The 25457-nt window shown below is 42.2% G+C and overlaps 1 protein-coding gene across 1 annotated transcript; it reads right to left on the bottom strand.

Moving 5' to 3' along the window:
- Nucleotides 1-1134: 1134 nt before the first annotated feature.
- On the bottom strand, nucleotides 1135-21958 carry Eloc (elongin C). The gene is made up of 4 exons (XM_051158659.1): nucleotides 21872-21958; nucleotides 10032-10084; nucleotides 5928-6071; nucleotides 1135-1854 (listed from the first exon to the last, which is right to left on the bottom strand). The coding sequence occupies exons 2-4, from the start codon at nucleotides 10033-10035 to the stop codon at nucleotides 1664-1666; spliced, it is 339 nt and encodes a 112-aa protein (XP_051014616.1). The 5' UTR covers nucleotides 10036-10084; nucleotides 21872-21958; the 3' UTR covers nucleotides 1135-1663.
- Between the last annotated feature and the right edge of the window lie 3499 nt (nucleotides 21959-25457).

Raw genomic sequence — 25457 nt, 5'->3', positions numbered from 1 at the left:
AGTCTTTCATGTACAGGAGACAATGCTAAAAAGTAAACACCAAGTGTTGATCATACCTTTTCAGTCAATACAGCCTTTATTAACACAATGTACCATTTGCTGTACCAAATACAAATTTGCCTAGTGTGTTGCATCTTAATGTCCTAAAGTTAAGGTTACTTCTAGACCTAACACATAGAGTAACCCACAAAAACTGGTCCAAATTCTTTCTAGCTACTGCCTTTTGAAATCCATTGTTTGGGCTTTTATTTGGAGCTGATACAAGAGCAAATACAGGTTAGAGACTGACTGGAGGGCCTTGTCACGATAGCACTGCTGCTGAGCCCTAAATACCCTTGGCTCCAAACACAATTCCTGTACTTTCACTACATCTGACCTAAACTATGTGTCAGTATGTATGCTGTGAGACATCACTAAAAATAACCAATTTATATTTAACCATTTTCTGTATGCTGGAAAGTACAATGTGTAGGTTTTTCTTCTCTTTCCTAAGCAGGAAAGTTACTTATTTCTGCAGCTTCCAGAAAAACTGATCTGTATTAAGTCAAGGCTTGCACAAACATCAGTGACAGCCACTATAGGTGACCCCATCTCACTCTCTTCAGTGCTTTTCCCCTGCCAAGGCAGAGATCTAGCCAATGTTTCCGATGTTTTGTCTGCTGAGTATAAAGGTTGACTGACTACCTCATGCATGACTTCAGAAGACGCACAGCTAGCAGTATGGTTGGCTGGCAGAGATCCGGTGCAGACCTGCATGCATTGCAGGGCTCTCACCAAACCCCTCCATTCTTACTTTCATAGCATTCTGGTAATGCAGGAAGACTAGAAGAGTTCAGAACACCTAGATTCTAAGTTTAGATCAAGCTCATGAAGTGCTGTACGACACATTTCAAGACATACAAGTAGAATCCCAAGAGACCATGAAGAATGAAAATGCAAGGAACCCTGACAGCTTGCGCAAGTCATGCTTCAGACTGTTCAGAACGCACAATGCACAGCAGCTCTGAAATCAGCGTTTACTTGACTAGATGGCTACAGTTCAAACAGTTACTACTCTAAAAGTTATACCTGGTCATCTTCCAAAATTGCTTTCAAATAAAGTTCTTAAATTGTAGCAATAAACAAAACACAAGATGCACTTAAACAATACTGCAGTTTATCAAAAAACACATAAGAAATTTCAACTCTTATTCTTTGAGTTACAAAAATCAAGGTTTGGCTAAGTTATAAACATGTTTTCCATGTAATTATTTGCATAACTCTAGTAATGCTCGGTGGCTTAAGATCAGAACTGGTTTTTAAAAAAACGCTAAAAACATAAAAATACTGAGCCCTGTATTTACCTGCAGAATATGTTCATTTAGGCTTACATTCCAGGATTTGCTCTATTACTTATAATTTTAAAGGTCACATCCAAAGGAGAAAGCAAACCACCTATAAACTGGCATTATTTGTTTATTTCTCAGCTTGTGAAACGTCCTTAATTTGTTGATGTAGCAAACAAATTTCAACTCTGCTACGCAAATGACAGAAGGAATCTGCTCAGCAATTAACTTTAGAGTTCAACTTCATACAGGCAACATGCTATATGTGAAAAAATTACTAACTGAACTACAGGTATTAAATACTGAAAAAATTAACAGTTTATTATAATTTATTTTATTTAACAATCTAGGAAGTTCGCAGCCATCAGCAGTTCCAGTGCAATTTCAGGTGCGATTGGGAACTCAGGGATCTCAGTGGAGCTGTTAGTGTAGCGGACCTTGTAGGTGAAGTACATGCACACTTTCGACAGCACGTGCGAAGGGATCTCTCTGAAATTGACCTCGTTGGTTTCGTTCTCAGCAAACTGCCCTGCAAAACAAGAGTCATTACATATGTTATGGGCTGCATGGTGCCTTTCCTTATTCTCAAGGAACTCTCAACTCCAACTGCCTACTTGAAGGTAGGGTCTTTCAGTTAAATTATGTTACGACAAAGTCTATAAAGCCGGACATGGTGGCACACGCAGGCGGTTCCAGCATTCAGGAGGCAGAGGCAGGTGGATCGTTATGAAAGAATGTAAGATACCAAGGCAGGAGGACTGATTTGAGGCTGGCTGGGGCTGCTTTGCTAAATCTAGGCTCAAAGAATAAAATAATTTACAGTAATGGGATTTTCCTAGACACCTTCTTGGTAAACTAATGCTATATAAAGCAGTTTCCAGGAGTTTATATGGTCAAAATGCCTTGACCATATAAACATTATTTATATTTGTATTTAGTCTTAACTCAGAGACAACGTTTTTTTGGTTTTGTTTATTTGTTTGTTTTCTGAGATAGAAGGTTTCTCTGTGTAGCCTTGGCTGTTCTGGACTTGCTTTCGTAGACCAGGCTGGCCTCCAACTCACAGTGATCTGCCTGCCTCTGCTGGGATTAAAGGTGTGTACCCCCACGAATAGCTGATAATATTTTTTTTAATTACATTTTTAAACTAATTTATTCATATTACATCTCGATTGTTAGCCCTTCCCGTTTCCTCCCATTCCTCCCTCCCTCCCACTTTCCCCCTTCTCCCCTCCCCTATGTCTGTGATTGAGGGAGACCTCCTCCCCCTATATATGCTCTTAGAATATCGAGTCTCTTCTTGGTAACTTGCTATCCTTCCTCTGAGTGCTGCCAGGTATCCCATCCAAGGGACGTGGTCAGAAAAGGGGCACCAGAGTTCGTGTGAGAGTCAGATCTCACTCTCCACTCAACGGTGGAGACTATCATGTTCGTCGGCTAGGTCTTAGTAGGGGTTCGAAGTTTACTGCCTATATTCTCCTTGGCTGGTGCCTTACTTTGAGGAGGACCCCAGGATCCAGATCTGCCTGTCATAAAGTTCTTCTTGTAGGTTTCCAGGACCCTGTGGGTCCTACTATTTCCTTATTCTTCCATGTTACTCTCGCCTAAAGTCTCAATAGGATGTCCTCTCCTCTGACCCACTTTCTTGGTAAGTAAAGTTTTTCATGGGACGTATCCCTTGGACTAGTGTCTCGATATAAGTGAGTATATACCGTTTGTCTCTTTTTGCTTCTGGGTGAACTCACTCATTATGATAATTTCTAGATCAATCCATTTGTCCACACATTTTGGGAATTCCTTGTTTTTAATAGCTGAGTAGTATTCCACAGTGTAAATGTACCAGTTTCTTAGTCCATTCTTCTACTGAGGGACACTTAGGCTGTTTCCATGTTCTGGCTATTATGTATAAAGCAGCTATGAACATGGTTGAGTGTATGTCCCTGTTGTGTGGTAGGGCATTTTCTGGGTATATTCCAAGGAGTGGGATAGCTGGGTCTTGAGGAAGCCCTATTCCCATTTTTCTGAGAAAGTGCCAGATAGCTTTCCAAAGTGGTTGTACTAGTTTGCATTCCCCCCAGCAATGAAAGTGTTCCTCTCTCTCCACATCCTCACCAACATGTGGTGTCATTTGAGTTTTTGATCTTAGCCATTCTGGTGGGTGTAAGATGGAATCTCAGTGTCATTTTGATTTGCATTTCTCTGATGACTAATGAGGACGAGCATTTCTTTAAGTGTTTCTCGGCCATTTGATACTCCTCTGTTGAGAATTCTCTGTTAAGTTCCAAGCCCCATTTTGCAATTGGGTTGTTTGGTTTTGTGGTGTTTAATTTCTTGAGTTCTTTATATATTTTGGATATTAAACCTTTGTCAGATGAAGGGTTGGTGAAGATCTTTTCCCATTCTGTAGGCTGTCGCTTTGTTCTACTGACAGTGTCTCCTGCCTTACAGAAGCTTCTCAGCCTCATGAGGTCCCATTTATTAAGACCTGGCTGTTGGTTCAGGAAGTTGTTTCCTGTGCCTATGTGTCCCAGGCTCTTCCCCACTTTTTCCTCTAACTGAATTAATGTCTCTGGTTTTTGATAATATTCTTTTTAAAACAGGGTTTCACTACTGTGGAGCCTTGCTTGTGCTAAAACTCAACTCAATGGACCAGGCTAAACACAAAGGGCATTTCATATCTCAAATATATTTCTATAGAATGCAACTTCTTCTTCTTTATCATCATTATTGTTGCTTTTATTTTATGACAGGGTTTTCTGTGTAGCTCTCACTGTCCTGGCACTCACTCTGTAGCTCAGACTGACTTCAACGCAGAGACTGGCCTGCTTCTCTCTCTCTCTCAAGTGCTGGGATTAAAAGTGTGTGCCACTACTGCTCAGCAACAGAACACATCTGAAAGTTCCAATTGCCATTAGTTGGAAATTAGGTACGATGGGAAAGAGTAGGACTCTGAGGTTAAAAGTACATTTTGCATGGCTAGTATTTAAGACTCTCTTTCTTGATTTTATATGATTTTTGCCTTTTAAAAAAGGCTGTCTCTTTGGTATTAAATTGCTAATAAAACTTTAATTCTAGAGAGCCAGCTTTTTTAAAAGGCAAAAATCATATAAAATCAACTATCCTAAAGATTGTGGCTTAATAGCATTTCATTTTCATAACTGTATAATACCTATTGCCTACTTCCAAGACATTTCATCATACCACTAAGCACCTGAGGTGTGCGCCACTCCAAAGGTGGAGGCAAGAAGATCACGGATGGTTGTGTGTCTAAGAATCTTGAATAAATATTTAGAAGACATGCAAATGGCCAGCAAATGCATGAATTGGTGTTCAGTATCAGTAGTTACAGCTATAAAGAGAGAGTAATGAGCCCGAGGATGGCTCAGCAGGTGACTTTATTGCTTTTGCAGAAGATCTGGGTTTGGTTCCCAGCATCCACTTGGCACAACCACCCATGACTCTGGTTCTAGGGGATCTGATGCCCTCTTCTGGCTCCACAAGCTCTTGCATGCATGTGATACACATAAACTCATATAGATGCACAACACACACACACTAAATAAGCTGTAAGAAAAAAAGTAAAGATAAAACGCAGTCAGGGTGCTTTACACACTGGAAGATGAGTATGTTGTCAGTGAAAGAATGGGAAACAATTCCATCTCTTCAGAAACACTTTGGTGGCTCCTTGAAGACACAACGAACAACCAAAAGACCAAACAGTCCCTCAGAGCAAAAGAACTGAAGCTGGTGTTTTAAACAGACATTTATCAATAGCACTGTTTATAGTGGCTAAATGGCAGACATAAAATGTTCATCAACTGCAACGAGCAGATAAACGCATTGTAGCACATTCCTGAGAGGATAGGACTAGATGGCTCCACTACCATGTGAATGAATTGAAAGCATTATGGAGCATAGAAAGATGCAGAAGGGCAAATTCTGCATGGATCCCAGAATAGAGAAAACAGAAGGCAGATAAACTATAAGTTCCTTTTTTGGAGAATATAAATTATTTTTGAAACTAAATAATGCTGATGACTATACATAATGCAGATATAATAATTGTTGCTAGATTTGTATGCTTTGAATTTTTTGGAAGTTGAAAGATGTTTACTCAAAAGAATGCTAAAGAACAGAGGCCCAGAGTGTGTATCTTCTTCCTCCTTTTCCCCAATGCTAAGATTACAGGTATTTGGTATTTTACATGGATTCTAGAGACCCTAACTCAGGTCCATATTGTTTTTTTGTTTTGGTTTTTCGAGACAGAGTTTCTCTGCTCTGTGTAGCCTTGGCTGTCCTGGAACTCAGAGCGATCCACCTGCCTCTGCCTTCGAGTGCTGGGATTAAAGGCCACACCTGGCCAGGTCCATATTCTTATGTCCCTAGTCTTTTTGGGCTTTTGGAGACAGTCTTGCCAAGCTGACCTGAAACTCCTAGGCAAGGAGCAGTCTTCCCAACCCCAGCCTCTCAAGCAGCTGTGGCTACAGGCATGTACCATTCTAACTGCTTCTTCCTCCTTCACACGCTCTGTGTGTCTAACTTGAAACACATTTATTAAACATTAAAAAGATATACAAAGGGAAAAACACTGTATTTACCTACCTGGCCCACTCAACATGGCCTTTATTGTTCCTGATGTCAACGCATGTTCTCTTTTTACAATAAATTCATGACCATCAGAAGATATTAATTTGACATACATGGCATCAGGGCCTTCACAGCCACCATAGGTTTTCTCCTCTCCATCTGAGATAAAGCAGTAAGGGAAATTAAATAATATAATTAAAAACAAACAAGTTGTCTAGATCCATGTTTAACAGCAGAGCATGTTCTTATCACATGTGATGCCCTGGAGTGAACTGCTAAGCATGGAAAAGAAAAAAAAAACAAAACAGAGTGTGTACATGTTACACTATCATGGACGGTGCTGGCTTCACCTACAGTTTTCTGCTCAGGATAAAACAAAGGAATGAATGAATATTAATAATGAAATTCATACTTTTATATACCTCCCAAGGTCTTTTCTTACATGCATCTTTTATAACTTTTATTGTTACCAATATATAGAAGAATCTTTAATCGTGCTCTAAAAGTAGGATAAAGATGATTGTTCTGTGTACCACAAACATCCACACTCTGAAGCCAGAGGTGGTGGCGCACACCCTTAATCCCAGCACTCTAGGAGGCAGGGGCGGGGAGATCTGTGAATTCAAGGCCAGCCTGGTCTACAAGGCGGGTTCAGGACAACTGTAGCTACACAGAGAAGCCCTGGTTGGGGGGCAGGGGGGAGAGAAGGGGATGGCAACAGGGTTTCTCTGTAAGTCTTCAGGGTCCTGGAACTCATTCTGTAGACCGTGCTAGCCTCAAGCTCACAGAGATCTGCCTGCTTCAGCTTCAAGTGCTGGGATTAAAGGCGCGTGCTACCATATTCAGCAAAAGATTTTATTTTTATTTTATGTATATGAGTGTTTTGCCTGCATGTATGTTTGTGCATTTCTTGTGCCTGATACCTAAGCAGGCCAGAAGAGAGCATCAGATCCCCTGGAACTGGGGATACAGAGAGTTGTAAAGCACCATGTAGGGGTTGGGAACCAAACCTGACTCCTCTAATCCTCTAGACAGCCAGGGTGACACAGAAAAATGCTCTTGAAACACAAAAACAAAACAAACAAAGAAACAAACAAGCAAACAAACAAACAAACAAAAAACCCAAACCAATCCAAACAAAAAAACCCACACTCAGAAATTCATAAAGATTAGGGTTAAAATCATCATCTGAATCTAACCCATGGAAACAGACACATTTCAGTCTTTAAAGCAAATAGCTAACTCTCAAATAAGCATACTGAAAGGCCTTCTCACCACTCCTGAAAAAGTAGGAAACTATTAAAGCACACCAAAGAGACAAGTTAATGTAGTAAGTGATACTTGTTTAAACTTAGATATTAAAACATAAGTGGGGATGGGGTGGGAAAGGATAGATAACTCAGAGGTTAAGAGCACTGGCTCCTCTTCCAGAGAATCGAGGTTCAATTCCCAACATCCACATGGAAGTTCATGACTGTCTATAACTCTGGTTCCAGGGGATGACACCCTCACACAGACATAAATGCAGATAATATATCAGAGGCAGAGGCAGAGGCAGAAGGATCTCTGTGAGTTCAAAGCCAGGCTGGTCTACAGAATGAGCTCCAGGACAGCCACAGTTAGAGAAGCCAACCAACCAACCAGCCTGGTATGAAGAACAATATCTAAATATTTGGGAAATGTGCACAGAGTAAGTATCAGGGGATGCAAGCTATGCCTGTATTGCTAAGTGGTATTAAACATAGCAAAATGCTGACAATCTCCCCAAAATGTAAACAAGTTTATGTGTATGATTATCTAAGGGCTGTGCTGCAGGACGTGTGTGGAAGCCCGGGGACAGCCTTAGCTGTTGGCCTTGGCCTTCTATTTGGAGACAGGGCATTTCTGCTGTTCATCACTGCACATGTCATGGTGACTGGCCTGCGTGCTTCCAAAGACTCTTCTCTCTGCCTCCCTTCTTGCTATAGAGCAATGGGATTACAAATGTGGCCACTGCACCCGCGGAGGGGCTGCACTTCAAATTCAGGCCCTGGCACTTACAAACTAAGCCCTGTACCCACTGAGATCTCTCTCCAGTCCCTGAAAAGGGACTGACACTATATTAACTCTTGCAATGCTTATAATGAAAACATGGGGACTAATAAACATGTAAGCAATTTCTTCTTTTTTTTTTTTTTTGGTTTTTTGAGGCAGGGTTTCTCTGTGTAGCCTTGGCCATCCTGGACTCACTTTGTAGACCAGGCTGGCCTCGAACTCACAGCGATCCGCCTGCCTCTGCCTCCCGAGTGCTGGGATTAAAGGCGTGCGCCACCACGCCCGGCTTAGCAATTTCTAAACTATCCAAGCTGAGTAAATTTTTTTGTTTTGTTTGAAACAAGGTTTCTTCACAGTCTGGTTATCTTGGACTCGCTTTATAGAGCAGGCTGGCCTGGAACTCAAGAGATCCGCCTGCCTCTGCCTTCCAAGTGCTGAGGTTACAGATGTGCACCACTACAGATTTGTTAACAATTCTTATCAAGCTAAAAGTAAAGGAAGTGTAACAATAAGAAGCAGCAGCAAACAACCAGCCAGTCAGCCATGTGGTGGTGGCACATACATAGTCCCAGCGCTTAGGAAGCAAGGCAGGAGGATCTCTGAGTCTGAAAGAGAGCCTGGTCTATAAAGTGAGTTCCAGGACAGCGGGGCTACACAGAGAAACCGTGTCTCAGAAGGAAAGATGAAAAAGGGGAAGATGATGAAGAGGATGAAGATAGAGGAGGAGGAGGAAGCAGCAGCAGCATTATTTTAAAGTGAAGCTAGGCAGGATGGCTCATGCCTGCCAGTAATTGCAATAATCAAAAGGCTGGTGCAGGGGCTGGAGAGCTGACTCAGCAGTTAAGAGCACTGCCTGTTCTTCCAGAGAACTCGAGCTTGATTCTCAGCACTTACAACCATCTGTAATCCTAGTTCCTGGGAATCCCAGATTTAAAAAAAAAAAAAAAAAAAAAAAAAGCTAATGAAGGATTAGGACTTTAAGGCCAGGCTGGGGTAACTAGTGAAATCAATACTACCTACTAAAAAGTTCATGTTATGTTTCTAATAACACTTTTTTCATGCTGTGATGCCGGACTTCAATTGTCAGCTTGTCTGGACTGATAAACAAACTATACCTTAGTGTATCTATGACAGTGCTTCCAGGAACCACTGGTGGATCAAGGGGCTCTGCTCTGACAAATGACTTAAGGCACTGAGCCCAACAGGCAAATGTAGGGCGCAGGAATGCAATGAGGAGCTCTACTTGTCCTTCCACTTACTGCCTCCTGCCTGCGGACACCAGTTGAGCAGCTCTGCTCCAGCATGTTCTCCTGGTTATGATGAGTGAAATAGTGGAAACTGAGAGCAATACAAACCTTTTTCTCTCAAACCTTTGCAGGTATTATCTGGTCAAGAGGGACAGGGAAAAAACAACATACAACTAAACACTGTACAAATTTGTTATTAAGAAGCTCATTATTGGGCTGGAGAGATGGTTCACTCGTTAAGAACACTGTCTGCTCTTCCAGAGATCCTGAGTTCAATTCCCAGCAACCACATGGTGGCTCACAACCATCTATAATGTGATCTAATGCCCTTTTCTGGCATGCAGGTGTACATGCAGATAGAGCACTCATATACATTTAGATAAATACTTAAAAGAATCTCATTATTATTTTTGGGTAGTGGTGCTGGTTTCAAGCCATTGCTGTCCTTGAATTCAGAGATCTGTTTGCCTCTGCTTCCCGAGTGCTGGGATTAAAGGCTTGCCCCATGACTATCCCACCTGACGTAAAAGTCTCTTTCTATTTTTTTGGTTTCTCTGTGTAACAGAACCATGGCTGTCCTGGACTCACTTTACAGATCAGGCTGGCCTCCAACTCACTGAGATCCATCTGCCTCTGCTTCCTGAGGCCACCATGCCCAGCTCAAAAGTTTCATTCTTGCAGCGCTAACAAGATAGTACAAGTTTTTATTGACACAATTTACCCCTTGGTGTGTATAGTATACGGGTGTATTCAGGTGTGCTCATCTGTGCAACAGGTAGTTGAAAGGACAAACCAGCCCCCAGTAATTGAAACACAAAATCACCTCTATATAACTTACCCATTATTTCCTTATAAAATTCTACTTGATCCCACAGGAACTTTAGGAGTTTCCTGAAAATGTACAAAAACACACAAGATTAATGTTGCATTTGTATTTCCCACACATTACTATTTACTGTGTTATTGATGCTTATCATTTCAGGATTCTCTCTCCTTACAGGTCATGATGCCAGCACAGTATCAGGGATGGAAGGTACCAAAATGCTTTGTGAATTTCAGCTCAGGCTTCTGAATTCCAGAACGATTATGTCAAGACTAGTAGTACAGCTTGGCAGTGTAAACGTACAAAGCTCTAGGTGCTGAATCTACCACTGGGGTGGTATGGGATTCCACGGAATCAGCTTTTAAAATATATATATAAGCAGCTAATAGGCCAGCATAGTAGCAGGAGGACTATTATTGTATTCTTTGGACTATAAGATGTACTTGACAATAAGACACACCCATTTTTTAGAGCAGCAAAACAAGAAAAACAGTAAAAACAGCAATTGGACCATAAGGCACACTGTAATTTTCTGCCCACTTTTTTTTTGGGGGGGGGGGTGTCTTATGGTCTGAAAAATACAGTAGTTTAGATAGAAAGGCTGGTCTACAGAGAGAAACCTTCAAAATCAAAACCAAACCAAACCCAAAACCTTGGAGACTTAGGCCTGCAGCAGTGCGCTTGATCTGCCTTGTTTGTACATGGCCCTGCCTCCCACCCAGCGCAGCACACACCATACGACTGATGGGGTCAGTGCCAAGGAGGCTGTAAAGTGACGTGTCAAGAATAAGAGGCACGGGGGACAGTGCTGCTCATTAAAAGTACACACATAAGCCATAAATACAACTAAGCAAAATACCCAAACCAAGAAAAGAACCAAAAAAACATGCTGTACAGAAATGTTCTAAATCACTTCTTTTCCTGCCTGAAGAAAACTGTGGATCCTGTTGTCATCAGAAAAGGTGTTTCCCCCTGGTTTATAGAATGTAGTTTTAAAGATTTATTTATTTATTATGTATACAGTGTTCCGCCAGCAGGCTTGAAGAGGGCACCAGATCTCATCATAGATGCTTGTGAGCCACCATGTGGTGGCTGGGAATTGAACTCAGGACCTCTGGAAGAGCAGGAAATGTTCTTAACCTCTGAGCCGTCCCTCCAGCCCTGGAAGGTGGTTTTAAATTCTTTTATTCATGTTACACCCACTAGTTACATTAAATAGCAGGCAAATGATGAGCTTTAGCTACTTTAAGCTTGTTAGAAAGCTGAAGACAGTGGGAGGGCTTTTTCTAGGCCTTGACAACAGAATGAACTTTAGGTAGAGTCAAGCACAAGACTTATATCTTGTCATCGTTTCATGTCGGTATCTGAGACTAATATCCCATGTGCCTTCCTTCATGTCAATGAACAGGGGAGACAATGCTACCTAGCTGGGTGCGGTAGTACACATCTGTAATCCCAGCACTCAGGTAGGCAGAGGCAGATCTCTGTGAGTTCGAGGCCAGCCTAGTCTGCTACACAGAGGAAAACAAAAATAAAACAAAACAACAGAAACAAAAAATTCTATCCAAATGCTTATTTGAATGAATGATTATGTAATACAGCCAACAGCATGAAGTGCCATCCATGTGACATGCAAGGAAGTTCAGGCTTGCTGTCTTATTACACAAATGTGCAAGTTTATTTTACTCTTTTATCCCTTCTGTACACAGGCATTAAAGTTCTGAATTTAACAATGAAGGATTAAATAGTAAAAACTTGGGAGGGGGGTTGCTGGAGGGATGGTTAACAGGAGCACTTGCTGCTCTTCCAGAGGATCCAGGTTTGGTTTACAGCTCCCACATAGTGGCTCACAACTGTAATTAATTCCAAATGTTCTTTTGACTCCCAAAAACGAAACATCTGTACACATATAAAATAATTAAAAATAAATAAGTACTTAAACTTTTAGAATGTGGAAAATGGTTTTAAGGTTTTATTTATTGGGCTGGAGACATAGCTTAGCGGTTAAGGGCACTGACTGCTCTTCCAGAGGACCCTGGTTCAATTCCCAGCAACCACATGGCAGCTCGGGACTGTCTGTTAATTTCAAGATCTGACACCCTCACACAGACATATTTGCAGGCAAAACACCAATGCACATAAAATAAAAGTAAAATAAATACATAAAAGATTTTATTTTTATTTTATATACATGGGTGTTTTGTCTGCATGTACGCCTGTGCACTATGTGTGTGTCTAGTGTTCTTGGAAGTTATTGGACCCTGGGAACTGAAGTTACAGACAGTTGTGAGCTGCCACGTGGTTGCTGGGAATCTAAAAACAGTTAATGCTCTTAACCATGGAACCATCTCTCTAGCTCCTAATTTGGGAAATCTTAAATTTACAAAATAGAATGACTCCTACAAGAGCATTTTTTCAGTAATGTCAACACTTTGTGGCATTTCTAATATGAGATATAAAGTAAAGAAAATGGCCACAGTGGCAAGGTAATATAATCAATAACTTATGGGCTTACTCACTGGTGATCACTGCAGTTACTACCTCTTAGACAAACATCTTTAAAAATAAATCTCCCAAAAGAGTATCATTCCTCTAGAGATCAGGACACACATGGCTTCTACTACTTAAGTGACTGCATTATGGTTTAACTTTACTTTTTTTCTGCGGGGAAGGGGGGGTTTCTAGACAAGGTATCTCTATATAGTTCTGGCCTCCTGGAACTCTGTAGATCAGGCTGGCCTCAAATTTAGAGATTTGCATGCCTCTGACTCCTGAGTGCTGGGATTAACGGTGTGCACAACTATTGCCCAGCATTTTTTTTTAACTGGTTTTCCACACAGAGTTTCTCTTTTTATAGCCCTGGCTATCCTGGAACTCACTCTGTAAACCAGGCAGGCCTTGAACTCACAGAAAATCAGCCGCCTCTGTCTTTCAAGAATGATTTCAAATTTTCATGTATTCATGTTTTACTTGCATGTATGTCTGGTGGGGGTGTCAGATCCCCTGGAACTAGAATTACAGACAATTGTGAGCTGCTACGTGGGTGCTGAATCTGCATCCTCCGGATGAGTAGCCAGTGCTCTTAATCACTGAGCCATCTCTCCACCCTGAATTTACAGTTCTTACTCTGGACCGGGCAGGCCTTGAACTCACAGAGATCCGCCTGCCTCTGCCTCCAGAGAGCTGAGACTAAAGGTGTGCATCACCACACTCAGCTTTAACTTGGCCATAGTTTAAAAAAATAAAACAAAACTAGCTCCAGTGAATTAGCTTTCTATTTCTCTTGGAAATCGATCATATAAAACCCTTGGTTGGATAGAAAAGTCCTTGGATACTTCTCTAAGATTTTAAAAACTGTACTCCATGTCACTTTGTAATAAAAGGCAGCTAAAAATTCCACCAAAACCTTTACTGTGTTTATATTCTCTAGTAAACATCCTTTTTAAGCATGAAAGAAAATAGACAGTCTTGAAGTACAAAAATTTCAAGTGTCAACTTTTCTATCTAGACGATCTCCACAGTAAAACACCTAGGTTGTTTATTTAGTGGTAGCTAAGCGACCATGCAAAGTCTCACCTCAGAAGGCCTTTGGGAGGCAACAACTTCTCTACAGACGTAACAGCAAATCAGGGCCAGCATGCATGCAACATGGAGTTTAAAGGAAGGGAGGAGCCCTGCCACCATCAACAGTACTAAATATGACACATGGTACATGTGTAACTCAGACATCCAGAACTCACACTGGAGAAGAATTTGTTAGAACAGACACAGTCCCCATGTAACTGCACCTCTACCTTTAGGAAGAGTTGAGACCATCACACTAGCAGTTCTGTGACAGTGCTCTTACACTTATCTTACTCGCAGTCTAAATAGTTTCAGCTGGGTATGGTGGTGTACACCTGTAATCCCAGTACTCTGGATGCTGAGGCAGGAGAATCCTGAGTTTGAGGCCAGCCCAGTCTCAGTAGACCAAAACCAACAGGAGCACCAGACATACTGTCAATAAAATTAACTTAGATTAGTTAGTAGATTAGTAGATGTTACCTGAAGGGAAAAATAAGATTAGTTGTTTCAAAGAAAGTAAATGGGTTGTTACAATTCTTCTACAGAAAATGTGTTAATGTAATCAGACAGTTTGACCTGGGTGATTGATGGAGATATTTTATCAAATTGAAAGGAGAGTAAAGAGCCAAGGAATGATCAATTCCACTCAGATAGGCTGGGAGGTACACAAGAGTGACTACGTTTTTGAAAACCGGTTTAGAAATCCACTAACCTCACAAACACTATACTAAGGAGTACTATGCCAAATGCTGTTCTAAGTACTGGAGGCAGAACACAACAAAGACTCTAACCTCAGGAAAAGGCGGCAGGGACAAGCCCAGCTTAATGGGGCACTAAGTGAAATCCTAGCTCTTGAGATAGAAGGAGATAGAAGCAGAATTACCAAGAGTTCAAGATTACACTGTGAGTTATTAGGCCAGCTAGAATTGCAGAGCAAGACTCTCAACCCCACCCCCACCCAAAAGGTCTCAGCAGGCATATGTATACCAGAAAACAAAAAGAAAACAATGTATACAATGGAAGAGGCTCTATGAGGAAATAAAACAGTAAGGAAGGCAAGGAATGAAGACAGGAGAAACAAAGTCGTAAAGAGAAGCCTTATTGACACTTGACAAAAACCTGAAGGGAAAAGGAATGAGTGAAGCATAGGTATCCCGGCCAAGAACTCTTTAAATAGGGAGAATAACAAGTCCATGAAAAGCAGGCAGAGGCCAGAGATTAGGGAAGTGGGACTTATCAAACACAATAGTGACTGGCAAAGAACACAAATTGAGACATAAATTAAGACATGGTTAGCCAGGCGGTGGTGGTGCACAACTTTAATCCCAGCACTTGGGAGGCAGAAGATTTCTGTGAGTTCTGGTTACAGTTCATAGACAAGGGGTTGTCATTGCTATGAAGAATGTCCTGTATCAATGTTGCATAATGTCACTCCTAATTATCTCTGGTTAATAAAGAAACTGAGAGCCAATGACTGGGCAGAGGAGATAGAAAGACTGGACGTCTGTTGCAGTGAGGGTCTCAAGTAGGGACCACATGTACAGAGAGAGAAGGAAGGAGAGGAAGGGAAAGGATGTAGCCGTGAGGAATGACCAGGTACCACTATGGCAAGGTTTGGGGGCATATGGCTGGCAAGTAGGCAGAGTAGCATAGATGGGTTAGAATAGATCAATATATGCCCAGCTCTAGTGCTTTAAAGCTTGTTGAATAAGAGGCTAGCAAGATGGCTCAATGGTTAAGAGCACTGTCTGGTCTTCCACGTCTTGAGTTCAATTCCCAGCAACCACATGGTGGCTCACAACCATCTATAATAGGATTTGATGCACTCTTCTGGTGTACAGGTGTACATGCAGATGGAGCACTCATACATTAATATATATATTTAAAGCTTGAGGAATAATTCTAATAGGTCTGTGTCATTATTTGAGAGCTAGATTGAGTGACCAGAAAAGGGCCCCCAGACTCAGGGATGTCTCTCTTTTCCTTTATCTTCCATTCTTAGGTTTGGAGATAGGGGTTGAAAAGAAACAAGAGGGAATATGGAAATATATAGGGAAGACAGAACCAAAAGTAGATTAGGGCATCTACTCCTCAACTTAATGTCTTAATTTTCATTTACAAGGTTATTTTTAATTCACTGGTATAGAATTCAAATTTAAGATTATTCTTCACATACATTATATATATACATATATACATATATATTTCTACCCTAATACTCGGTATTATATCCATATTACTCAATTTTAATACAAGGTTTACTTCCAATACCATGAAAGTGCTATTGCAGGCTGTTTAGGATAAGTAAGTAATACAAGTTAATTGCTAGTTGATCAAATCATGGTCATATCAATTCCTAGTCTATTTTTATCACAAGAATACACATCTTGGGTGCAACAGATAAATATGATTCTATAGAAAGATAAGGTAAAATAGATGACAACAACAACAAAACCAAAACCAAAACACCCCACAAAAAACTCTTGGTAACATCCAGCCTACCTCAAAGAGGATGAGGAACATCAAAGAACCTCCCTATGGAGATGGCTTCAAACGTGGCAAACCAGACACTGGACAAAATGTTCTCATTTCTACCATAGACAGAATTCTGCCTTAAAAGGCTTGGTTGCAGGCAGAGTCGATGGCCAAACTCTGCCAAGACAGGGTAAGCATGTCCTCAATGGTTCCTGCCTCACAAATATTCCTGTCAGATATATTGGGCCAGAAGGGTGAAGAAAGTATGGGTGACTGCTCAGATAGCAAGCTGTATTTGTCATCTTCTCATTTCAAAAGCTGCTAACCTGCACTCCCTGTTTACTCAGGTAATTCATTTTATTCCTTCTCAAGTCTCTGATGGGGTTGAAGACCAGATAGTTTAGTTTTACAATTAAGCTTAGTTGTTTAGAGGTTAAGATGTTTTTAGCCCGAAATAGAGGTTTTTAAGTAGATAGAGATATGATAGATACTGATTTACATTCAGAATTTTAGGTGCAGCAAGCTAGGAAAGATGTTTTCTTCAAGGCTGCCAAATACAAATAGCCAAGACACTAAGAAAGTAACATTTATATAATTCCTGATTGTGTCATGGTTCTTCTTGCCATAGGTAGTCTATTGTGTGTATAATAATAAATGTATATGTAAAAATTACAAAATATTTAATAAAGGAAAAGGGAAAGGCTTCCAGATTACCATAGTTTGTTTGTTTGTTTACAATCTGCACCCTCTCACCTCTAGAGCCACCTGCAATCATATACCAATTCCTACTCACAGACTTATACACATAAACTTAAAAAAGAAATCTCAAAGAATTCTGAAGAACGAACTGATAATACAAAATACGTAGAATGTCTTGGTGCCTAGTACGAGGTCAACATATTAAAGTGTCATTATAAGTCTATATCCTACTTAGACATGTGTGGGGTGGGGGAGTGAACAAGTCGTCCTGGTCCCAGTGGCAGGATAAGTCATGAACAAAATAAACATTTTATTGTACCTTCCACCAGTGTCCTTGCACTGTATTCTATTCAGGGGGCAGCAACCTCTCTATAAGGGGCAGACAGTAAATACATGCTATCAGTCTATAAAGTGTTACAACTGACTATTCTCAGTCATAAGCAAGCGAGCCACAAACAAGATGTAAACTAAGGAATGTGGCTGTGCTCCTGTAAAACCTTATTGTACAGGTAGAATTTATAAAGTCTTTCTAAATTACATTACAAACTAGTCTTTCTTTGGACTTGAGATACATGCATTTGTGTATTTATTATTTTTATGTTTTACTGAGTTTCTATGCATCATATATGTGCAGAAGCCGCAAGTGGAGAGAAGAGGGTGCTGAACCCCCGAAACTATAGTATAGGCAGCTGAGAGGCATCATGTGCACGCTGGGAACCAAATCTAGGTCCTTTGGAAGAATAAGCACTCTTCCACTTCTCCAGTGGGGTTGTGCATGATGTAGCCCAGTTGGCACTGTATTTGCCTAGCATAAATGAAGCACTGGTTTAGTTCCCAGCATGGCATAAAACTGGGTGCAGTGACACATGCCTGTAATCCCCGGCAGGTAGTTAATTATCACCCTCAGCTACAAATGGAGTTTTGAAGCTAGTTGGGCAACATACAGAAAACATCGCAACAAATAGAAAAAAGAAAGGTTTCAAAAAGCTTTACTAGCTTGTAAGTCCCTAGGACTGATCTCCAATACCCCAACAAAAAAAAAATCATGAACAACAAATCAACTGTCTGGTCTTTGTGTTCACCTCATCTGCATCTACCCAACACTCCTTCTTATTTGTACTACTGTTCTCTCTCCTGTCTCAGGACTTGGCTTGTCACCACGCTTACCCTCACCCACTCCAGCTACCCTTTTATTCTCTTTGTACCTTACATACGCTAAGCGCCTACTTTTATCACTTTGCAACATACACCATTTACTTATTTAATTTATTTATCTTTTCTGAGACAGTCTCCTCAAGGACAGCCCATCTGGCTGGATTTCAAGATCTTTTCTGCCTCGGTCTCCTGGCTGCTCTCATTACAGGTTCATGCCTCTCTACTAGGTTAAGCTTCACTCCTGCCTCCCTCTCTCTTTCTGAGGCAGGGTCTCACTTTTATCCCTGGCTGGCCCAAAAATTTGCTAGACCAGGCTGGACTGAAACTCCATGGGATTCCCAGGCCAATCTCCTGAAGGGTGTGCCCCCAGTTGAGTTTTAATTCACATAATTGACTGTTTTGCCTGCATATATGTTTGTGCACCAGGTGTGTGCTTAGTGCCTGCAGAGGCCAGAAGAGAGCATCAGATCCCCCGAAACTGGGGGTACAGTCAGTTGTGAGCCACCACGTGGGTAATAGAAATTAAACCCGGGTCCTCTGGAAAACCAGCTAGTGCTCTGAACCACTAGATAACTCTAGCCCTTCATCTTATTCTATCACCATTCTTCAGAGGCCCTCTCCCCCTTTTTTGAGATAGGCTTTGGCTATCCTGGTACTATGCAGATCAAACACCCCAAAACTCAGAGATCCTATCTCTGTTGGATAAAAGGTGTGAAAGGCTTTGAAGAGACTCATAATCAAACTAGGCACAGTAGCACAGGTCTAAAATCCCAACACGTGGGAAGTGGAAAGAGAACCAGTTGAAAGGCCTGTCTGTGCTACCAACCAAGTGAGACTTCACTCCAACACAAAAACCAAAGACCCAGCACATCAAATTTAACCTGCTTTCCTTGATCACAGTCTATTTAATATCCTCCAATCCATATATTTAAATATCATCCACAAGATTACCTCAAGAGCAACATCTATTCTGAGTGTTAGTCACAAATGTCCTCTCTACCTTCTATGCATATAAGCTCTGCAGACCAGGCTGGCCTCAAACTCAGAGATCCACCTCTTGATTATGGTGTGTGTGCTCTATTATCTGTTACCAAACTAAGCCTCACAGAGAAGTTATAAACCTGTCAGAAACCAATGTTCCTTTTCAGTCTTCTGATTTCAGTAAATGGCACCACTGTTCATAAGATGGTCAGTAAGGGCAAAAAGACTATATATTCTTTTCTGTCCTAGGAATGAAAGACAAGAGCTTCAAAGTCTCAAATCAGATCACTTTTCACCTATTTCAACTCTACATCTGCAGTTCATGCTAACTGTATTTTAAAGGAACTGTTTTAAAAAGCTACCACACCCGGCACGGTAGTGTACATCTTAAACCTCAACAATCAGGAGTCAGAACTGAGGTGGATCGAGTTCTGGGCCAGCCTGGTTTACAAACTGAATGTTAGGTCAACCAGGGCTATAAAGAGAAACCTTGGTGTGGGGGTAAGGGGGAGCTTGATATGTTCCAAACATTTGTCTCCTTGGAATTTCTTGGATAGGTCAAATTTGTTCACACTTCAAGGTCCTTACATTTGCAGTGACTGCTGTCTGAATTGAACTAGGTCAAAAATCCAATCCCAAGGGTGCTTCCCTGGCCAAGATCTTATTTGTTTTTCCAGACAGGGCTTCTCTGTGTAATAGCTCTGGCTGTCCTGGAACTTGCTCTGTAGTCCAGGCTGGCTTGTAACTCAGATCTGCCTGCCTCTGCCTCCAAGCGATGGGATAAAAGGCGTGCACCACCACAGCCCTGCCCAAGGTCTTATCTGTTACACTGACAACCAACGGCTGCTCTCCGCCCCCCCCCCCCCAGCTTGCTGTATTCCCTCTCTACAACTTCTTATTGAAGGAGGGAGGGTCAACAGGGCTTCACCCAGTAGCCCAGGCTGACCTGGAACTCCTGTCAATCCTCACTCAGCCTCCTGAATGCTCTGATTAAAAGGTTTACAGGTTTCTGATATGGCAATCCTTACTGGTTTTTCATACTTACTACCAAAAACTGTGTAGTATATATTTGTGTGTATGTGAACTTTCTTGTACCAAATGCTTTTGTCTTATTTTATTTAATAAAGTAACAATAAAACATTTAAAATGCATTAACACATAAAAGCATACATTGAAAGACTTTTTTGCTTACATTCCAATCTAACATATAGCTGGGTGTAGTAGCACACGCCTTTAATCCCAGCACGTGGGAAGCAGAGGCAGTCGGGTTACTGTTGAGTTCAAGGCCAGCCTGTCCAGGACAGCCTAGGATACACAGCAAGACCCTATCTTGAACAACAAAAACAAAACGAAACAAAACAAAAAATATTCCAATCTGACACTCCCCAGCCCTCCCCCACCATGCAATTTTTTTCCTGAAACACTTCCTAAGATCTGCACAATTTCTTAAGAACTTAATGTATAGAATTATCCCTTCTGCATCCATACCATTGCTTATTCACACGGTAGGATTACCATCTAGTAATGAAAGAGGTTCTCTCCATTTGAAATAAAAAGATATAAACTGGGTGTGGTGCACATCTTTAATCCCAGTGTTTGAGAGGCAGAGGTAGGTAGCCATGCAGAGATACAAAGTGACTTCCAGGCTAGCAAGGGCTACATGTCTCAAAAAAAAAAAAAAAAAAAAGAGAGAGAGAGAGAGAGAGAAAGAAAGAAAGAAATGGATAATAAACCAACATTTTTTGTGTGTGGTGCTGGAAAACCAACCCAGGGCCTTTGCATATTAGGCAAACATATGCTATACCAGGTTATAGTCCTGGCCAGGCAGTTGTTAAATTAATATCATATTTAAGATGAGAAGCCATTTATAAATCAAATAAAGGATACCAAGTAGTGCTACTTAAAAGTGCTGAGTCAGTGCAGCTGAAATTCAAGGTTAATCCTAGCACTTTGAAAAAAAGAGGTAAGAAGGCACGGTGGCCCACACACGTTTAATACCAACACTTGGGAAGCAAAAGTGTTATCTCTGAGACCAGATAGGTTTACAGAGAGACTTCCATGCCAGCCAAGAGTACCTCATGTGTGAATCTCAAAGAAAGAAAGAAAGAAAAAGGTAGTAAACAGGAATCCCAAATCATTACTACCAATAAATAACAAATATACATTATGGAAACCGTTTCCTCATCACTGTGAAGATGAACTTCGATGCCTCGATAACATGAATTATAAGGTAAATGCGATCAGGTATTCACCATCTTCGATCACTTAACAGAAAATAAAATTCAATTTGGAGACTAAAAAGCAAAGCTGGTAGTTTGAACTTAGTCGTAAAACTATTTCAGTTGCTTTCTACCCTGACAGGTGCATAGTGGGGATGCTTTAAATGCCACAACCTCCATGCTCAAAAAACTACAGTGAATTCAGTTCCTTAGGGGAAACTACATGAGTACTGTACTTGGCACTAGATAACTTCCTTTCAGACCAAATTGAGGTTGGTACTAGATGCACAAAATTTCCAATGTACCCAGTCAAGCAGAGATTACCCAAGTTGCCCAGAACGTAAACTTTTGGGGGTGGGGGTGGGGCTGAAAGGGGCCTCTTCTGGGACTAGCAACTCATCTCAACAGTAAACCAAACACAAACGCACATGAGGCAGGCAAAAAGGAAAAGCGACCGGGCTGCCATGCTCTAACTCCACCCTACCCGCGCGCCGCCGGGAGAAGGCCCAGCTCGCCCGCACCTCTCGTCCCGCCTCGCCTTTCCGAACCCACGGAGCTGAGCTAGTTAAGGTCCCGCCAAACTCCTCTCCCCTCCCCCCTCCAGCCAGGAGCAAGGGAGGCCGGCGAGGCTCAGAGCTTCCGTTCCTTCCCCGCCTAGACGGGAAGGGGTGAGCAGAGGGATGGCAAATGCGCCCCAGTCCCAGCTGCCCAAACTCTCCGAGCGAAATCCCAGGCCGGTTCCCACCCAAGCCCAACACTCACTCTCCAGTCCCGCAGCCACCGCAGCCGAATCCCCACGTACCGCCACAGCCCCTATTCAGGGCCGCCCCCCCCCCCCTACCCCCAGCTGCCTACCCCCGTGGGTTCCGGGGCAAGGGAAGGAATTACTTCCGTCGCGTCACAGCCGCTTTAGGCAACGAGCGGGAGATTAGTACCTGGCGTGCCGGAGACTCGGTCAGCTAACAACTTGCGACTGACGGAAGTTGAGTAGCGTTCTCGCCTTTTCTCTTCAGTAATTCAGGCCAATTTAAGACACATAGCTAGCCAATCCCAACCAATGAGATTCTAGGGCTTCTGGATTCCCAGCATGCAGCGCCATCCGGATCCAGTTTCTGCCCTGAAGAGGCAAACCGGCGAGGCAGCACTGCATTCTGGGATATGTAGTTTTTACACGAAGTTACGGCTAGTGTTTGGTACTACATGACACTGCATCTTGGGACTTGTGGTTTTCCGTGTAATGTTACCATTTTTAGTGGCCTTAAAGCTTGTCCCCGCCTCTCGATTCTGTTTAGCCAGGAGGTAGAAGATTACAAAAGAAGCCTAAGATGTGGAAATGCAGTATGTGTGCTAAAGATCGTACTCTTGAGGAAGCGTTATCTGGCCTTTGTAAGAAGTAATACACAGCGACGAGCATCTTAACAAGCTCGCGCAATGTGTTTGCCTCATTTCCTCTCTTCCCGGTATAGGTCAGTGTTTACTGAAACTATGCCACGCCCACCACTCTTCTCTTGTCACCACTAAAGTCAAGGCCCTTCATTCTGGCTCCCCACATCCCATTTCCGCACCCCCTGAACCAAGCCTTTTCATTGGCTTTCCAGTGGTTACCTAAGCACCTTTCCTAGAAAGCTGAAAAAACAACAACAACAACAACAACAAAACCCAGCTCAGTTAGGTTTTCTCTGCTGTTTTCAAAGTGGGCTTGAAAACGTAGATTCAATATACTTACAGTTACCCAACTCTTCACAGTTGTGTACTAGTATCCCCTAAACTAAATATGAATAGGCGATTTTGAATTTTGAGAACTAAGGACGAAGGCCGGACGTGGTGGTGCACGCCTTTAATCCCAGCACTCAGGAGGCAGAGGCAGGCAGATTGCTGTGAGTTCATGGCCAGCCTGATCTACAAACTGAGTCTAGGACAGCCAAGGCTACACAGAGAAACCCTGTCTGGAAAAAACAAAAAAGAAAAACAAAAACAACAACAAAAACAAAAGGAAGGAGAGAGAGAGAGAGAGAGAGAGAGAGAGAGAGAGAGAGAGAGAGAGAGAGAGAGAACGAACTAAAGACGTTTTCCAAACGCCTTCGTTTGAGACAGGATCTTGCAATGTTAACCCGGCTAGCTTGAAACTCGATGGCCCAGACTAACCATGTATTTGGGGGCCATCCTATCTCCTCCCTCTGTTTCCAGGCACAGTATTTCCCTATGTAATCCTAGACTACCCTCAAACTCCAATTTATATTTCTGCTTTAGCTTCAGAGTGTTGAAATTGCTGGTGTTGGCTACTATGCATGGCTCTGAGGGGTTTTCATTTGTTTTTTGGTTTTAGTTGATTTGGCAGATAGGTATGCTTTTATAGAGTCGAAGGCAAAAATGGAGCATCAAGCCCTAAGTTAATTTACAACAGCTTTAGGGGGGAAAAATGAAAGTGTTAGGGTTGTATCCATAACTCAAAATAGTTTCATGGGAAGAGAGGCATTAATTAGGTAGGCGAAGATAAAACTAAGGGGGAAACCTGAACAAGTCTAATCTCCCTTTAGGCAGTAAGGGTTGGGTCCAATTTCAATGGTATACCTTGACTCTGGATCAGCCCTGGAGGTCAAGAAGTAAGCATAGGCTGGGCTGGGTGGTGGTGGCACACGCCTTTAACTCCAGCAATTGGAGGCAGAGGTAGTCAGATCTCTGTGAGTTCAAGGCCAGCCTGGTCTACAGAGCAACTTCCAGGTGATCCAAGGCTAAACAGAGAAACCCTCTCTCAGGGAAATTAAAAAGGCAGCCATGAAGTGGCAGGCTCAGCCTGTGGTATGCTGAAAAATAACAGGCCACTGGGCTAGACAACTGGGCAGTATTCCTTTCTTGAAGCTTAGGAGAAATGTACATTTGGCTGTGTGTGGTGGAACATGCCTTTATTTCCAGTGTGTGGGAGAAGCAGACAGATCTCTGCTGGGAGGCCAGCCTGATCAACTTGGTGAGCTTTTGGCCAGCCAAGGGCTATACAGTGACACTGTCTCAAAAAAAGAAGGAAGGAAGGAAAGAAGGAAAGAAAGAAAACCAGGCCGGGCGTGGTGGATCACACTTTTAATCCCAGCACTCAGGAGACAGAGGCAGGTGGATCGCTGTGAGTTCGAGGCCAGCCTGGTCTACAAAGGGAGTCCAGGACAGCCAAAGCTACACAGAGAAACCCTGTCTCAAAAAAACAAAAAAACCAAAAACAAAACAACAACAAAACAAACACACACACACACACACACACACAGAGAGAGAGAGAGAGAGAGAGAGAGAGAGAGAGAGAGAGAGAGAGTGTGTTAGTCCCTAAACTGGACAGTGGCACACACCTGTAATCCCAGCACTCAGGGAGACAGAGGCAGATGGATCTCTTTGAGTTCAAGGACAGCATGCTCCACAAATCCACAAATCAATTCCCTGTCTGGAAAAAACCAAAAACCAAACCAAACAAAACCAAACAAACCCAAACAAACAAAAAAGTGTCTACATTAATCATGGCAATTTTTTATGAAAACAAAGGACTGTCCACCATTCATGCAAATACAGAGGCATGCTTGCACCCAATTGGTAGTCTTTCCTTCAAATGAAGACCTTTGTTGGCACTAATTTTAGGCTTTCTGCTGGTCCACCAGGAGGAGTGCACTTCTTTTGGTCTACATGAAAATGGCTTAGAGATCATCTAGAGTTCACTGAGGCTTGAAACGGCAAAGAAGCCAGTGTAAATTGAAGCAGTCATGGAATACAACACCAGGCCAACCAGAGCTGCAGAGCATTGGGGCTAAAGCTGTGGGCCACCATGCTCGGCTACTCCTCTACCCCTAAGTCCTGGCACTAGGCACTAAGTATCATCTGCCTTTGGGAGGAAAGTACAATGTTGATACAAATACAAATCTCGTGGCTGGGCTCACTCCTTCAGTCCCAGCACTTGGGAGGCGGAGGTGGGCAGAGTGCTGTGAGTTCAAGGCCAGCCTGGTCTACAAAGCAAGTCCAGGACAGCCAAGGCTATACAAAGAAACAAACAAACAAACAAACAACAATTTTAACCTCAAAGAGATAGAAGATGATGAGTCACCATAGCTAGGGAACACATGTTTAGGTCACCCCCATGTTACAATGTAGAAGAAGTTTCACGAAGCTTTTATAAGTAACAGAACAAAGAAAGTCATCAATCAAGACACTTTTCCACATTGTTAGAAACAGTAGGTAGGTTAAACAAAGTGGGGAAACCTGCTTAGGCTTCAGGGACTATTTGATAGTACTCTTCGCTTTCTGGTTGGTTGGAAAACTCGTACCCTGTGCATTCCAAATAAACAGTCATGCTCTGTGTGTTCCAAATGATTTTTCA

Source organism: Acomys russatus, chromosome 2 (genome assembly GCF_903995435.1).
Source record: "Acomys russatus chromosome 2, mAcoRus1.1, whole genome shotgun sequence".
Taxonomy (NCBI): Eukaryota; Metazoa; Chordata; class Mammalia; order Rodentia; family Muridae; genus Acomys; species Acomys russatus.
The sequence above is the reverse complement of the archived record's forward strand: the minus strand, read 5'-3'. Positions and strand labels throughout refer to the sequence as shown.

Bases quoted from the DNA above. Each gene is read 5' to 3' on its own strand.
- Eloc (XM_051158659.1), bottom strand. The intron at 1,855-5,927 runs GTAGGTAAATAC...CTTGTTTTGCAG, and splicing joins GGCCATGTTGAGTGGGCCAG to GGCAGTTTGCTGAGAACGAA.